General features: G+C 42.0%; 1 protein-coding gene across 9 annotated transcripts in view; it reads right to left on the reverse strand.

The window, feature by feature from the left end:
• Ralgapa2 (Ral GTPase activating protein, alpha subunit 2 (catalytic)) overlaps window positions 1-18,092 on the reverse strand; it is a 272,379-nt gene that overhangs the window by 227,773 nt on the left and 26,514 nt on the right. For all 9 annotated transcript variants that reach the window (XR_374469.4, XR_374468.4, XR_866275.3 and 6 more), the window contains exons 2-3: window positions 17,473-17,583; window positions 11,729-11,781 (exon numbers count right to left, since the gene is read on the reverse strand). Coding sequence is in view for 3 of the 9 variants with exons in the window: in XM_006499519.4 (XP_006499582.1) it covers window positions 11,729-11,781; window positions 17,473-17,583 (164 nt within the window). In the remaining 6 variants the exon portion in view is untranslated. The remainder of the gene's footprint in view (window positions 1-11,728; window positions 11,782-17,472; window positions 17,584-18,092) is intronic.

The following is an 18,092-nucleotide window of genomic DNA, read 5'->3' on the forward strand; positions in this document are numbered from 1 at the left end:
ATGACAAAGGTTTTTGTTTACTTAAGTTAACCCAAAGCAGCAAAAAGGGCGGGGGGTGGGGGGTGACTTTATTCCATGCAAGTACCATGCAGCTGCAATGATGGTTCCACAAAAGAGACAATCCCAAAGAAAAATTGAAATGTGTCCTCAAAAACAAAGTAAATAAAAAGGAAAATTGAGTTTTAGTGTTTCTGATTTATGTTCTTAAAGACTCAAGTGTTATATTGAAGAGATGATGAAAACTTGGGGAAACTAATGAAGTAGATATGTAATTAGATAACCTTCTGAAATCATAAAATATTAACTAATGAGGATGGAAAGCATGGTTAGCACTAAACTAGACTATTACAGATTACCCCATGAGCCAGTACAGTACACATCACGAACTCCCCAGAACCACATAAAAGAACACACACAAGAAATGCCTGGACAAAACACACTTAAAGTTGTAAATTCAATATAAATCTAAAAAGCACTAGGCAAAAACCAAATAGAAAATGTAGTATATTCCTTAAACAACAGCAACAAGGCTGACCTTGGCCTTTTCATCAGCTGCGGTGAAGTGATCATGAGTCACAGAGTGGACGTCAGGACAGTGAGAAAGTGAGGACAACAGGGACCCAAAGCACACCATGGGCCTATACAGCAATGCAGTTCCTGGTGTTTCTGAAGCAAATTACATCTACCTCAGACATACACATTAAAGGGTGGGTGGTAATGATCTGAAAATTATATAGTCACCTACGTATGCTTTTATATATCTGAAGTTTAAGGAAAGGTGTTTCTGAGCTAGAATTATATCAGCCACATATCTTCCCTTCTTCAACAAAGTACATAATTCACCTTCTAGCAACAAGGATTAATCAAAGTAGTTCCCTAATAAGAATAGAGCATAAAGATCCTGTAGCAGTGAGCTGTATTTACATAACTGGCATTTAATATGTTAATAAAAATAGATTCTCCAAATCATTTAATATAAGAGAAATAGCAACTGAAAATATTATAATAAAATAATGTAGATATAAATTGTTCAAAATGCTGAGAAATAAGAAATGCAAGAGACATGTACTCACAAGAAAATAATAAATTCAATAAATGCACCATTCAGATGGTATAGGTTTAAGTTACCTTTTAATAAACTAATTAATTAATATTCTTGTTAAGTACCCATTCTGTGCCAGGTACCATGAGAAAGACTAGAGATAGACAAAAGAAGCACTATCTCTGCCTTGACAGCATAATCTAAGGGGAAAAGGCAGAAATATCTCTGAACAAAATCCTTAAGAAAACAAAGGGTGAGCCTACAAGAGAAGGGCATTTCAGGAAGATTAAACAGTGTCCACCCCACCCCCAGAAAGCTTTTCTGCTGCTCTGAGGACTTCCAAAGGTTGCCAATAGGGACAAGAATAAGACAGGAATGAGGAGGCAGAGACCAGATGAAGAGGGCCCTTGAGAGAGTGCTGGGAGTGCAACAGCCCAGATGGCAATGGGAACCAGCACTGCATTGCAGGAGAGCACTGGAGAGGCTGAGGGAGAGAGCAGAGGACTGATGCCTATAGACTAGTTGGTTAGATACTCCTCTGCCGGATGGAGCATGAGATGTGCAGAACCACAGACAAAACAGGAAAGCATTCCCATTACGCACTAACACATAAACTTTCAAACATTTGAAGCCTTGGAAGCAGAAACATGATACATTTTATAAGTTTATCTTTTCACTTGCACATCATATTCAGGTCTAACCCTCTCTAAGAAAACACCTCACTAGGATGTCTCATAGACTCTCAACTTTGTAGCATAAAATTCTGCCATAAGAGGTGAGCTTTGCCCTGAAGAAAGGTCAGCTCTAAGAAGTCGTCTTTGTACACATGAAACTCACATAAAAGGTGTCAGTCACGCCCTTTAGTTAGTCTCCAATTCACGCAAGCTTCTGGTTTTTGGCTAAAATCTATATGTCTTTCATCCTCTTCTATTTTGTACTAGCATATCTAATTGGCTCTCCTTTCCATATCGTTCTTTTATTTAAAAAAAAATTCACTTTGAGAGAATCTGCATAGGGAAGGAGACAGAAACAGCAGAGCATGCATGCAATGCTTGGTTGCTGCCACCTCAGAAACTTAAGATTGAAATGACACTAGATGTACTACAGACCTGTAGGCTATTGTGGGACTGGCCACACTGTCATCAGTAAATGTCCCTGCTCTAAGGATTAGCTGCAGGGAAGGAAGGCTTCAAGCTAGCTCTTTCCTTCCTACCCAGTGTCACTTGCACAAACACTAGATGTCGCTCTCTAACAGCTACTGTGTTATAAACCACACAAAACAAGCCAGCGAAAACACACAAAACAGCAAGCACCTGTACAGCTCTCTTCTAAGCGAATATTTTTTAAAAAGAAACCAATTCATACAAACTAGGTCTCTACATTATTGTGAGAACATTGTAAAAGGAGAAGACGTGCTCTGTTCGACCATAACACCACCTGCTAACTTGTTATTGTGAATGGCCTGCCATTAAGTCTTGATGTGCGCTCTCTTCTATTATCTCGAAAGGATTCGTGTGTACATTTCCTATCTCTCGTCTACGTGATCTTCTTTGAGGGTGTCAGTTACCACAGGTCAGTTGCTACCACGATGGGGTGGGTAAGGCACCTTGCTAAGGCAGATAATCAATCACAAGAATGTAATTTCAGACTTCCACAAACGTCTTGTCTCCAGGTTCCCTTCCTCCAAGGTGAACTGAGTAATTCAGTACACTCTGTTGGGCCAATCCCAAGTTTCTCACCTCGAGATCCCAAATCATAAGAGAGGCTGCAGTCCTGCAGTGTGGCAGTTAACTTATCCACTGAAAACAAATACCTTCACCTCAGACCTTGGTCCTCTAATTCAAACTATTAATATAGCACAATAGAATAAGCAAATTATGTCCAAAATAAGCTAAACATTTATATCTTTTCTATCTTCCAGTTTGTTCAGTTCACAAACAAAAACAGACATCAGAATAACTATGATAAGAGAGAGAGAGAGAGACCTGAATCCTATGTTTTAACATGCCCCTTAGTATTTACTGGATTTAGTATCCAGTAAATGCATGCACCAAGAAGAGATAGTAATAAAATCAACAATCAAGCTAGGGGTGGCACTCAAATCCAAAGCAGTGTCAGAGGAATGAAAGCCAGACTTTGGTTTCACCCTACTTGCAGAGCTCCTAACACAGTGCTGGGACAAGCCATGTGACCGATTTCAGGAAAGAAGTTGAAAGTCTCTTTTCCTTACTTGGAGAAATCATGAGAAGCTAAACTCATTCTCTCTACAAAGCTCACCTGAGCATTGAGGAAGAAACCCACCATGGAAATCTGCTAAAGTGACATGTAAAACCTACTGCAGCCCTAGGCTCACCAGCGGTCATACAATAACTCCTGAACACAGCTGTGGGCAAGGCTTTGCAAATGAACGCCCTGGCTCTGATCCAGCATCCCCACAATCTTTGGGGAGGGAAGATAACGTACTTATGCCACCCTGCGTACTGAGGGAAATGCAGACACCCGTGCCTGTGGTTATTCATGCCCTTCATCTGTGTGCCCTTCATCTGTGTGCCTTTCAAAAGGCCCAGGCATCACCTGTACCCACTGTGCAGCTCACCTGCTGCAATTTACCTCTCACTTCAGTGCTTCCCAGACCACCAAAGAAGGGACAGAGAAGAGACATAATGACCTATCCTGGAACGAGGAATTCATGTCCTTTAGCTTGGAGGCGGGGGTAAAGGATGAGTCTATAAGGTGTGGTGGAGAGACACGGGACCAAGTAATTTGATTTACTGCTATATTAATGGCATTTTCATCCCAAAGCATGAATACAAAAGAATGAAATTTGCATGACTTTTCAATTTTATATTTCCAAAAAGCTGCTTTGAAGCCATGTTTCCTTGCTCCATGGAAGTCAAGCAATGCTGAGGCCACAGCCATAGCACCTTGGGACTATTAAGAAGCCTAGGAAATCTACTACAGTAAAACCCTAATTCTTGGAAGTCTCCAATCCCATAAGGACAGACCTACAGTAAAGTGAAAATCTAACCCTGTGTTTAACAAAGAGGAATGACCTTTCAGGTGTAGTAGCCTGGAAACTCCATAGCTTCTCCACTATACATGGTATATATACATACATACATAAAATAAGTAATTTTAAAAGGCTAACCAGAGTTCAAACATTTAAAAAAAATTGTAGACACTTCAAACAAAGCTGCAGTTACAGTTTTGAGGGTTAACAGACCTGTAAGTGACTTCTAGGCTCACTAGTCCTACCCCCTGATTTCTAGGCCTGGAAGCCAAAGCAAAGAAGGTAGGTACCTCTATCAAAATCATCAGCTTAATGCTGTCAAAGCCGATCTAGACCCAGACATATCTGAGCCTTGTCTCTTCCATCTAGCTTGTTCTAGGTGGGGGAAAATGCTATTAACACAAAAGTACCAAATAACTACAATGAACAGAGGTTGAGAATTTAAGAGACTTTAATTCAACAATAAATATTAGCAAGTACAAAGTAATGACTGCTAGGCTGAGGAATTTTATGGCCTCATTAAGAGGCTAAGGCATAGCCACATTAAGGAATAACACACACACTATGGTTTATTACACAAGTTCACTAGAAGAATAAGCATTCCCCATCCCTCATCCCAGCAACACTTACCAGAATTTATTCAGTGAGTTTGAGCAGTAAAAGAGTGGTGGTAAGAAAAGGGTTAAAGCCCCTGCAAAGAAAGGCACATGGCTTAACAGGCAGAGAAGAAACACACCTGGCAAAGTGGCCTGGAACTGAGGGAGTTGCTCTCCAGAGGAGGACTCCCCTGGGGAGAGGGAAGGACAGACCAGCTGAGCCTCATTTTACAGACTAGAAAGAGCATTTGGGTGTCTAGAAGGATAATGGCAAGATTTAAATAGTATAATCTGGGAAATAATTTTGATAAAATTTAGAATAAGGATTCTGAAAATCAAGTGTGTTTAGCCATAATTTCAGACTCTGTGATGTCTGTGAGTTTGGCAGGGAGAGTGTATACAAGTTCAATGACAGCACACACAGGCTCTGTAAATGAAACCTCTTCTCTGTGTGTTTTAATCAGGTATAGGTGAGTGAAGAAATTTCTTGCTATCAAATTTTAAGTTTTCTTATTTCTTGACAATAGGCTTCTTCTAAACCATACAACTTCTCTGCTGGAAAGGGATGGCATTCAAGGTAGCAGACTGCTCTTCTATTAGGGTAGTTTCTTATTTTCTATATTCTTGGTGGTCTGACATCTATGGCCTTTCTAAAGGGAAGAACTGGCCCTCCTTGGGTTAGCTAATTCTTCTAGAAAGGGCCTAAGACCAACTAATTCCAAATTCTTTCTTGTGCTCTCCAAATCTTGAGCCTCCTGAATCACTCGGATATGAACAACCAGCCTAGAGTCAGCTCAAATGGTTCAACTCTATAACCCTAAATTCAGCTTAGTATACTTGTCTTGACCATTTTTTTAAACATAATAAAGACTCCTGCCCTCAATTTTCTCTGTACCTGCTGATTTCACCTCTGGGTGACCTCTAAGACCCTCTGTGACATGTCTCCAGCTTTAAGGCAAGAACAAGTATAATTAAAACCTCTCCTTCATTGCAGTCATTTTCCTATCAGGGTGCCTGATCACACCTAATTAACAAATCTTAGGTATCACTAAAATAACCTCCTGGGGGCTGCATCTAGGTGGTTCTCAAGAGAAGACAATATGAGCTTGAGGCCCAGTCTTCAGGTTCCTCAGCCAGTTAAACATCCCCTCATTCCACTGTACAAGTAACTACCACAGAGTTAAGAACACAAGTGTAAATTCTATGAGTTACTACCTGATAAATGTGCAATTTGTGAAAGGTCGCCTAACTCCACAGACCTCCCCACCTGTCTTCTATAAAAGCTGAGAAATGAAGGTGGAGAGATGGCTCAGCAACTAAGAATGCATACTGTTCTTGAAGACCTGAGTTCAGTTCTTAGTACCCACATCTAGTAAAAGTTCCAGAAGATCTGATGGGCTCTTCTGGCCTTCACAGGTACTACAGTCACATGCATGAACCCACACAGACTCATATACACATATGCACACACATATGCATACATAATTAAAAATAAAATCTTTAAAAACTGAGACATACAGAGAATGTAGCTCAGACGTCAAAGCCGTACATATGACCACCACCAACATAACCACCAACGCAAAAAAAACAAACCTAGAAAGACGTCATCTATTTCAGAAGGGTTAAACAGGACGGCCCTTGTGAAATAGATTCTGGTCAATGTCAGATAGCATTTAATTCATGTTCTGAGATCCTACATCTAGAAATATCTGGCAATGATACATAAATGTTTTTAAAAGAATAAAAATCTAGGCATAACCACAATAACAATGAAACAAATTGTAAAGAAGAAGAATGAGAAGCATCCCCATGAAGCAAGAGGAGCAGGCATCCTAAGTGATACTACAAGTAGACGGAGCCAGGTCACCTTCCAGAGGTTCATGTGCTCCCACCAGGGGTAAAGACAAACAGATCTCATCTCTGTACAACCCTCCACACCCTGAAACTTACGACCTGCCCATCACTCACTCACCAGAACACTGTACTGTCTGGCAGTCTGCTACACTGTAAAACTACTGTTCCTACTTCCAAAGCTGCCCTCGCACTTTGTCCCTTACTAAGGTAAGATGTAGCTCTCTTACACAGTCTTGCTCCATGCCTCTCTAACTCTCTTAATTATCCACCTTCTTCCAATCCAATTCTTATTTATAGAATATCCTTGTGCAGGGTCACTTCTGTAATTTACCATCCTAATAACTCTACCTCTTCTAAGGGAAGCCTTTCTCAATTATTTACATTGTTGAGTATTCACCTCAGAACTCTCATAAACCACTTCTAATATAGAAAGCAGCGATGAAGTTGCTTAGTGCCCAGAATGAACCATACAAATTACAACCTAACTTGTAAAGCTAGAGCTGAGCATAGAACATAAACAAAAGAAATGCAAGTTCATCATTCACTCATATTTACTATGCAAAGGGAAAGCTTTATGGAGCTTTGAATAACATATATTTGTTCTTCTATATAAGCAACTGACTCTGTAAATAGCAATGTATCACTAAGAGCTCCCTCCCTTGTGCAGAGTTTCTAGACAAGAAGGAAGGCATCAGACTTCCTTTGTGGGAAGGTGAGGACTCGGGCTTCTGAAGGCTTCCCACGTGTGAGACAACTAGTTCCAAGAGAAACAAGAACACATATTACTCTTAAATCATTGCATGGTTTTGAGGACTCAGAAACAAACAAACAAACAAAAAAAGGTAAGAGATGAGACAGAAACAAAACAAAACAAACAAACAAACAAACAAACAAACGGAAAGGACATGGGGGTAGAGGAATGATCTGTAATCTTCAAGCAAGGAAGACTGCTGGAGCCAAAGAGCTAAGTCCCATGCCAGCACTAGAATGGACAGACATCTGGTCCCTCCAGCCCCTGAGCTCTACCCTCAGGAAGTTGTGGGCATTCATCCTGAGGCCCCATTAGTAATCCTCAAAGGAAGACAAAGTAGTTCTAAATGAGACCACTCCCAAAGTCCTGTCCATAGCTGAAACAAATCCATCTAAAAACAAAGACTTAACAAAACTTTCATCTGTGTGATTCATATTGATCTCACAACATATGCAAGAAGCCTCTGGTTGGAAAAGATTTATACTACTAAAGGCTTCATGTATTAGAATTACCAGAAATAGAATACAAAACACCCAGCATGGAGGAGGGGAAGTGGGCACCAACTCCCACTTATAACCAAGAAGCATATTTGCAATTGATAGTTGCAAGAAGGAAAATCAGTTTTCTTCACTCAACCACACTCCAGAACAGGCCTAACACTCAGGAGTAGCAGGCCAATACAAAACAGACTCCACGATTGTTGGGATTCTGTTGTTCTTTGGGGAGGAATGGGGGTACCTTTTTTTTTTCTTAAAGAAAGAGAAAACATGACGTTGATTAGATAGGGAGAGAGGTGGGTCTGGAAGGAGTTAAGGGAAGAGAAAGAATGGAATCAAAATACAGTATATACAAACTCCTAAGAAAAAGTTTAAATATACAAAAATTAAATCATCACTTAAAACCATAAAAAATATTAAGTCCTTAAATGCAAGCAAAGTGTTAGTCCCTGCAAAACCTAGACCTGGAAGACACAGGAGTCATCAGCTGATTGATGCAGAGATTAAAAAAAACTTGAAAATTAAAAACCCATCTGCTATTATTTTGAAATAATCAAACTAGAAATGGAAACAAATCTATGTAATCTGACAGAATGGCCACTGAAAATTATAGAATATATTATTCTTATTGGTAAAACATGAACATGAGCAAAACTCTTTGGGGGATAAAAATATACTGATTACTTTTATCATTTCTATTTGCAAATGTCATCTAGGGCTGTGCCAGTGATGTGAATAAAAACACAGGCCACTGCAAAGCTTGGCCAACATCCACAGACAATCAAAGAAAACAGAAATCCCCTACAGACCCAATGTGGGAACAGGATGAGTCACACCTACCCAGTGAATCCAGCAGTGTGAATGGATAAACCCAAGCTACATTTTACACTGTAGAATAATGCATCAGGAATAAGGCTGAGAGCATAAAACAAGTCACAGGTGACTGTGCCATGAGGACCCCTCTGCTACACTCAAAACTAAACTACACAACCAATTACTCAAGAGCACATGTGGTAGGGTGTGTGTGTGTGTGTGTGTGTGTGTGTGTGTGTGTGTGTGTGTGTTGAGTATTAGCACACACCGACCACAACATATATGCAGAGGTCAAAGGGCAACCTCAGGTGTCTGTCCTCTTCTACCTAGATTAAGACAGTGTCTCTCCTGTTCACTGCTGTATGCAAGGTTAGCTGGCCTAAGAACTCCTGGCAATTCTCCCAACTCACCCTCCTATCTCCTAGTAGAGGTATGCTGGGATTCTAGACGCTTGCTTTACTGTATCTGGCTTTTCAAGGGAGTTCTGGGGAACAGCAACCCAGATTGTCAGGCTCGTGTGGCAAGTGCTCTACCCACTGAACCATCACCCCAGCCAGGTAATATATTAACCCTCCACACACACACCCCCACCACCAATCAATACAGGATCTCTATGTAGCTCTGGCTATCCTGGAACTCACTATGTAGACCAGGCTGACCTTGAAGTCTGAGATACACTTAGCCTCCTAAGTGCTAAGATTAAAGGCATGTGCCAGGCGGTGGTGACACACGCCTTTAATCCCAGCACTCGGGAGGCAGAGGCAGGCAGATTTCTGAGTTCGAGGCCAGCCTGGTCTACAAAGTGAGTTCCAGGACAGCCAGGGCTACACAGAGAAACCCTGTCTCGAAAAAAAAAAAAAAAAGATTAAAGGCATGCATCATTACAAGGAGCTCAGTTAAGACTCCTTTTAAAAGGAGAAAGAAGGTGCTTGGGATTGAACAGAGACAAGGAAGAGGTTATCAAGGAGGAAGGTCTCCTTTAATAGTAGCTTCTAGTCTTCAAAACGGGGCAGAAGGACCACAGGCTTTTTATCAAACTTTGTAATGTTAAAATGTTAGATTCTTTGGTAAATTTATACCTTGCTACAGATATAAATGAAATTAGTGAAGCATATAATAGTTAACAGATTTAAGCAATGGACTCAATAATTAATGCTCCTGATAAAAATAACTTTGCATAGGCTTGACGTACTGGAGGGTAACCACAGTAAATACAGTGAGGGATAAAATAATGCACGCTTATTATCCAAGAGATGCCCTCCCTGACTCCTTGCCCTTGCCGCCTGAGGTGGTGGGGAGAGTGTCCCCAGGGTCATTCGATACGGAGAGCTGGTCCTCACCAGTTGCAGAATTGGGGAAAACAGGCCCTGCACCTCACCTAGGCAACAAAGTAGAGCTGGCCCTGGTTGCAGAGACAGCAGGTGAGCTGGCCAGGAGGGCCTAAGAGCTGGAGAGCTGACTCTGTTCTTTTCCAATCAGAGCAGTGCTGAGGAACTCATCCTGGCAGTGTGAGTACTGAAGAGCTGGCAAAATGACCAGCTCAGATGCTTCCCAGACCCATATCCAGGGCTCTGAGCTGGCCGGTCCCAACATCTACCATATCATAACAAGTCCCATGCCATAATTTACTCCATTCAAACAGCCCCTCACAATTCACCACAGCTTCCTTTCCTAGTCTTCCCTCCAGCCAGGTCTCCACATTTGGCCTTTCCTTACAGTCATACACTTTTCTTCTTTGGGTTGGGGAGACAGCTTAACTAGAAAAGCCCTTTTCATATGAGCACACACGGTGGTGCCTGCGTGTGGTCCCAGTGCTGAGAAAGCAAAGACAGGAGGACTCCTGGAGCTTTCTGGTCAGCCAGCAGAGCCTAATCAGGGAACTCACTGACATGTATACATACATGCACGTGCACACAAACACACACACATGGAGGAGTTTATCTTCTTATAGCAAACTATGCACCACTACTTCAAGCTATGTATAAATGTCACTTTTATTTCCTCAGATGATGTAATGAGATGAGAGTTGTACCCAAGCTGTTTGAATATACATCTTGGACTGAGCCCAGAATATTTCCTTCTCTGCTCTATCCTTAGCCCTAGGCCTGGAAGCTTCTAGCCTCTATACAATCTAATCTTCCAAGCTGACTGATTCAATCTGGCTTGGCTTCTGACAGAATTGTTCTGTCTGGCCTCATACTAACTTTAGTAATATATTCTAGTCTTCTGGCTCCTTCTTATTCTCTGGCTCATTCTGTGTCTAGTTTGTTCTCTCTGAGAACCTGTCTCTGTCAAGCTGTTCCAGTAAAACCCCCATACACCCCCAACCCCACTACCCCCCACCTCTACTTCCACACACACCCACCTCCATGCTCTTAAGTAGCCTCTCTTTCCTGTCCTGTTCTCGTGAGTTAGGCGTATCCTATCTCTGACTCAGTCTGTCCAATCGTTCTCTGATTTGTCACTTTGCCCCTCAATTAGATGTCACTTTCAAACATGACTCTTCCTTCTACAAACTAACTTTTCCTTTATTGTTAGGGGTTGACGGTGTGCACTAAGGGCGTGTCTGTATTCTAGCCTAAACATACTATAACCCAGAGTGTTGCTGCATTCTGACGGGATCATACAAACCTACAAACTCTTTGGATGTGATCCCTTGTCGGAGTAGCCATGTTGCTGGACTAAAATTCCTCTACACTATTAATGAATTATCATACGCAGTGCAGACATACATGCACACAACATACCCCCATTCATATTCATAAAAATAAATAATTTTTAAAATATTACATATATGTGTAGGAAAACATGTCAGATTTACATGTCAGTAAGAAAAGTCACCTGAAGTTTGGGGGATAGAGAACATTTATGCAAAATTCATATAAAAGTTCATATGGAAAGTTAAATAGCAAAAGCTATTACTATTTAAATTTTGTTTACTCTTCCAACTAGTAACACTTCTACACATTTTTTAAAAGAAAAATCATATAAATTATTGACAGTATGTGGTAAAACATGGGTAGAAGGCAGGAAAGAGGGCAGGGTACAGTCATGCACAGCCATTTCTATTACACAGGTAAAAGTAAGGATCAACTAAGATACCTTATTTCTAACAAGGATTTTAAGAGCTATAATAATAACCAAATAACAATAACCAAAACTTACTTCAAATAGAAAGAGGATGGAGTCCAGCTCCTCCCTTTGTGACTTATTATTCCCTGGAAATTAAGAAAAAGAAATTAGTCAACAAGCTAGCACTTAAGCTTTAGAACGTCACACATGATGCTGAAAATCATCTTAAATGCTAAAGACATGCATGGGGACCTACTGCGGGGAGGGGTGCCGCTAGGAATGCACAGACAGGGAAATGGCACATCAAGTCTGTGTCGGCTACAGCCACCCCTTACACTATATCTCTTAGTCTAGCACTTCGTACAGAACCTCCATACTGTCTAATTGGTCTTTTAATTTTTTACTTATTCACTTTACATCCCACTCACTGCCCCACTCCTGGTCACCTCCTCCCACAATCCTTCTCACCTCCCCTCCTCTAATTGGTTTATTAACTAGATACTAAGAGGCTCAAATTACAGTAAAATGAACAGGAAAAATGATATTATTAACAGCCAAAGAACATGGACATCTACTGAGAAAAGTCTGTGTCCTTCATTGTACAAATTCACATTGCACTTTTTGCTTTTTGAGACAGTGTCTCATTTCACCCCAGGCTGGCCTCCAACTTGCTAAATAGGTGAGGATGACCTTGAAGTTTTGATTCTCCTGCCTCTACCTCCCAAGTACTGGGATTGCAAAAGGTGTGCCACTATACTCAGTTTTATGTGATGCTAGAATTAAACCTAGTATTTCCTGCATGCTAAGCAAGCACTCTACCAACTGAGCTACATCCACAGCCTCACAATACCCCTTTGATAATATTAATTGATAATAATATAAGAACTGCACCACCCACCTCCAGTAGTAATTACCACTTATTGTCCATGCTATGTCCCAGTCATTGTATTTAGCTGCATCTAACTTAAGAATCATCAGAGAGCAAACAGTTTTGGCTTTTCGGATCTCTCTTGCAACTATCAGACTCTGTAGTCACAGGCTGTATTATGTAAATGAGTGGATATGAATGTATCCAGTGAAGCCAGTGTGGCATGGTGGCCCACAACTGTAATGCTGGTAGTGGGAAAAGGAAAATCACCAGGAATTCAAGGCCAGCCTAGGCTTCATAGCAAGAACCTCTCTCAACAACAAGTGAAATAACAAAGTCAAAAAACAACCAGTTTCAGGCTCCTGACCTAACTGAATGTTTATAGCTCTAAGAAGTAGCCATCATTCATTCATTTACAAAGACTGTTTTTCAGGAATTCTACTGGGCTTGAGGACCAAGGAATAAACCAAAGAAGCAAAAGTCTCTGCCCTGGGTAATATTACATTTTGCCCAGAGGAGGCAAACTATAAATAAGCTAGAAAACACATGAGCAAAAGCAAATGAGGAATATTAAAATCCAACATGCAATTTGATAAGGGAAGGCAAAAAATACTTTCCTGGGAAAGTGATAGCTAGACAACTTTCCCAAAGTGAAAGGGACTTTACAACGGGCAAAAAAGCAAGCCATACAGAAATATGAGGGAGTCACCCCCAGGGAGGGAGTGTGGACCATACCAAGTTCCTGTGGCTAAGCATGCTTGATAGAGTCAGAAAGGCCCTGGAGGCTACAGCAAAGATGGAGACATTGGAGCAGATAAGCTTAGAGAGCAAGTGTGGCAAAGAAGGCAGATGAGAGGCAGGATACAGTCACTATAGTGACTTTGAGGATGAAAAGCCATTGCAGGGCTAGAGTCAGTAAGCCTAAGTCATGGCTTCAGTTACTCTTTTGAAAAGAAACGTGAAGGTAGAAGAAAGCAAAGAATCGAAGTGAGGAGACCTTCTCTGTGGCTAGTGGCAGTCTAGACGAGGATACTAGAAGCTTTGGTGATATTAGCATAGGTGAGGAGGCAGCCAATGATACTTTCTGAAGAGAGAACCAGATTCTCCAAGGTTTTATCCTGAATAACTGGAAACCTGAAGTTGCCATAAATTCATTTCGTTATTCCTACTAAACATTTTTCTTCCTTTGGGGGTACACTTTTTTCTTTTTGGACTCCAATTCAATACAGATTGCACTAAAAGGAAGAACTTCCCAAATATCTCACCCTGCTCCTATTGGTTCATCACTGAGTCTTTCTGAGAGTTCCCATACGGGGGCAGAGTTCTCTTCCTCCCACAGAGATGTCTCTTTCTGTATCCCTTCAATCTGGACTGCCTCATGACAGCTTTTGACCAATGTGACTCCAGCAAATGTGAGGCGTTCTTGCTGATGCTGAGACTGAGGCCACCCTGTAAAGGAGAGCAATCTGGCCTGCTCTCTGGAGGGTGAGCATCCACATGGTCCTAGAACTAAGGCATCTGGCCACCTGTGAGTCATGTGAGTGAGGCCACTCAAACCAGCTGACCAAAGAGCTCAAGCTAGGCTAAACCAGAAGCATGTCTGAGCAGATCAAGAGAACCATAGCTAAATGGTGGTTGTCTCAACGCATTTAATTTGGGAGTGTTTTTATACAGCACAAACTAACTGATATAGTCTTAAAATGCCACAATTTTCTAAAAGAATGGATATAAGAAAGGTGAAAAATGAGGATAGAGGAAAGAAGGGAAAATGGGGTGTGAAAAAATAATTTTGGAAAGGTAGCTTTTTGGGGATTGGATATATTAAGTTTTTTCATTGATTTTTATTTGTTTTGGGGTAAGTGCATGCATGCATGCGTGCATGTGCATGTGTGTTGAGACAAGGTCTCACTATGTAGCCTTGGCAGACCTCAAACTCACTATGTAAACCTAGCTGGCCTTGAACTCAGAGATCCTCCTGTTTCTGCGTCCTGAGTACTGGAATTAAGGTTTGAGCTGTCACACCCAGCTCATTGCTATTTTAATTGTGCAAAGCATTGGCCCCTTTCTCCTCCACATACTGTAAGGCAAAGTGGAGTAGAGCAAAACTGCCAAAGTAAATACAGATCATTTTATATTTGTACTAGCTACCCTTTGGGCAAAAATAAATTTTCCTAAGATTAAGATTTACACCTTAAAAATCTGACATAGAAATTGAGAAACACCTGTTTTTTTTTTTTTTAAATAAATAAATAAATGCTGGCATCCCAGGCACAGGCTACTACACGGTCTAACCTCCATATTCCTCCCACTTCACACACAGGGCACACTTCTGTTTGATCACAGCAATTGGGCCACTTCAGGAAGCCCTTTAGTTTTTCTTTCTTATCCCAAAACGTGTGTCTATATTCTCAGACAGAAGAGCTTCTCTGCTCTTGCCTGTGTCTCTCTACTGTTTACTTGACTCTCTGGACCCCTTCTCCAGCACCCACACTATGTGTTATTTCTCCATCTGGCTGTCCCAGTCCTCGGGCTGTAGGTGCAGCCCTTAGCACCTCGCCCATGACCAGCTTAAGACAGGCTCTCTGTCTACACATCACAGCTGCAAGAGTGCCTTCCCGGGATCTACACCTCACTGCTCCATGTCTGCCTGTCAGACTTCTGACAGTTCCTCACCAAGAACTGTCCTCAGGTCAGATGTGAGCTCTCATCTTTCTACATCATCAGGCTTTCTGATCTCACATGCCTTAATGAAATCTCTCCCCCAGCTTCTGTGACAACATAATTCCCCAACACCTTTCCCAACAACACTAATATATCTCCTCCCCTTTATTTGCTGACTCCCTTTTCCTTGATATACTTTCATCCTTGGCAACAGCAAGTTTCTACCCACTTCTCCCAAACATAGCTGCTGCCCAGCCAACACTTACTCCTGAGTGTCCCAAAGTACCTCAAATACAGACTGGCCAGAGCTGCCTTCACCCTCATACCTCCAAATACCTTTCTCCTCAAAGGTTCCTGCAGCTACAACAATACCTCATAAATCAAACTGGGAGCCTGAAGGGTTCTTTGACTTTTCTCTCTCCTCTGTGTTCAGTCTCACAGACCTCTTCTCTTCCCTTACCCATCGCCTTGCTCTGTCAGTCCTCTCCAGTTCTCCAGCAGAGCAGCAGCTCTCACATGGGTGACAGCATCAGCTCCCCACCCCCAACTCACCTATGCACTCACCACTCAACAGGACACCTGTCTCAGGGGAAATGTTTTTAAGGGCTCGAACTAAAAATGAACTCCCAACTCATTAGCCTGAAAATCAGGGCTCCTGGCAAGCAGGATTAGATTTCCTATACATTTCATTCACATAATTTAAGTCACAAGGAAAAGATACCCAGAGCCCAAACATGCCCTAAGGGCACTTGATTGCCTTTGCTCAAGCTCTGTCCTCTATCTGCAATGCTGTTCTTCACTCCAAATCCTACTTTCAGCCCCATCCACCAGCACCATCCTGAAGGCTGAGTTCATCACCTGTGACTAATACTGATCAATCATGCCTACATAATGAAGCACCATTAAATCCAAAAGAATCTGGCTGAGGGAGATCCCAGATTGTGGAAATGAAGGTATCGTGTATAAGCAGAGTGGATTTCCCCAACTCCATAGCAAGGACTTTCCTGTGCTCAGGGCTTTCCAAACCTCACACACAGCTCTTTATCTGTCTGTTCATAGGCACCCACTAAAATCTGTGTTATTCATGTGTAACGAAGTAAATGAACAAGAATTTTCTAATAACTATAAGTAAGTAAGGTTGTTTCCCTACATTCTGCCAGCTCCCCCAGCAAATTAACCAACCCCAAGAAAAGAGTAGTAGATTCCTGAATATAGGCAGTCTGTCACTGCACAGGCAGCAACCCAGAACCTACAAATGGCGTTAAGGTGGGGGACGGGGGTGTAGTCTTGTGGCACTCCGCCCTTAGCCTGCAGGATCTGAAACATCTCCCAAGCAGCCTGGCAAGACTGGATGGAGTTAATGGGCACCCGTTTTTGATGTTTGCTGGAGAGAGAGATTTGCAGCAGAATGCTGTGCTAAGTTGGTACGAGAGACTAGGGAAAACACTCTCCTTTGTTTTTCCTAAGCAACTTCCAAAACAGATGACATGAAACGGAAAAGCAAAGATAATGATGGCAGCTTCCCCATACTGCGTGCTACACCTCTGTGCTGAAATCCTAGTGTATCTGTTAACCTGCTTCTTGCTGACAGGAAGGGGGTGGGGGTGGGAGTGGGGGTGAACACCAACACAGATAGGCCAAGTAATGCTCAAGGAGAAACAGCAAGAAGGGTGAGGAGAGTATGGCTCTGACTCTACACAATTCCCTCACCAAACTCCCACGGCTGCGTTGTTTTCCCTCACATGGGCATACATACATGAGCACACAGAGGAGACTCACTGATAATACAGAAAATCTCTAAGGACAGGAGATATGGACAAAGGAGACACTTGATTCTCATCTCATCTCTCATCCCCTCTGATGGAATTTGGTTTTGCTGTTGGTGGTGTTGTGTCATTTTGGGCTTTAGTGGTACAGTCTCACTATGTAGGCCAGGCTGATGCTTTCCCTGCCTCTGCCTCCAGAGCTCTGGGATTATAGCTTGTGCAACCAAACAGATTAAATCTGGATCTAAAAAAAAAAAAAATAGCGTCCATGCATTATTTTCCTCCCCTGCTCTTTAAATGAATTACTCCTTTGGAATCCATGCCTTCTGTGAGTTCCTTCTATTTCCCTTTAGCCATCTGCTGTTCAATTTACCCCTGTGTGAGGGAAGACTCAAGGGAGACAGAGATGCCAACCAGTCCACCAGCATGAGGTCCCAAAGCCTGGGAAGAAAGAAAACTTAAAAATGCAGAACTTGTGGCTCATGACAACATAACTTCCAAAATTTCCTAAGTGCTCAAAAAAGAGTTGTAGAAATGCTTACCTTTTAACTTCAAACTATTTTCCAGTGTTATAAAATTTTCATAGAAGATGAAATATATCTGAGAATAGTTGGTCTCAAAGAACTGCTTAAGATCGCTTGCATCCACGTTATCTGAAAAGAGAAGTTTGCATTTACATTATTAGGATTCACAAACATTTTCAGAAAGGAGAGAAAATAAACCTAGTCTTACCCTCTCATGAGATAAAAAAAACAGTGTGCTCACTTGGCTATTCACCTAAGTGAGCTCTGTCTTGCACTGTGGGCACCACTCACACATCAATGTCCAAGAAACTGTACGGCCCACCCACGAAGGCCAGACCTGATGAGGGAACGACCCTCACAAACCAGCGAAAAGTTTGGAGGACGTGGATGGGTCTGGTGAGTTTTCTTTGGGGAGAAGGAAACATGGAAGCCCATGGAAGAAGCAGCTTTGACAGGGGTTTCAAAAAGGGACCATTCTTTGGACTTGTGAAAAGCAACTTGTGGAGATCCTGCAGATATGAGCCCCTCCTTCTCCACCACCAGTGCTCTAGGTACTGAAGAGAAAGCAGTCCAAGTGACCTAGTGTGCATTCCTAACACATCCCTGGAGCCATGTATACCCTGCCCCCACTCACTCCA

The sequence above is a fragment of the Mus musculus genome, chromosome 2 (genome assembly GCF_000001635.26).
Source record: "Mus musculus strain C57BL/6J chromosome 2, GRCm38.p6 C57BL/6J".
NCBI classification, from domain to species: domain Eukaryota; kingdom Metazoa; phylum Chordata; class Mammalia; order Rodentia; family Muridae; genus Mus; species Mus musculus.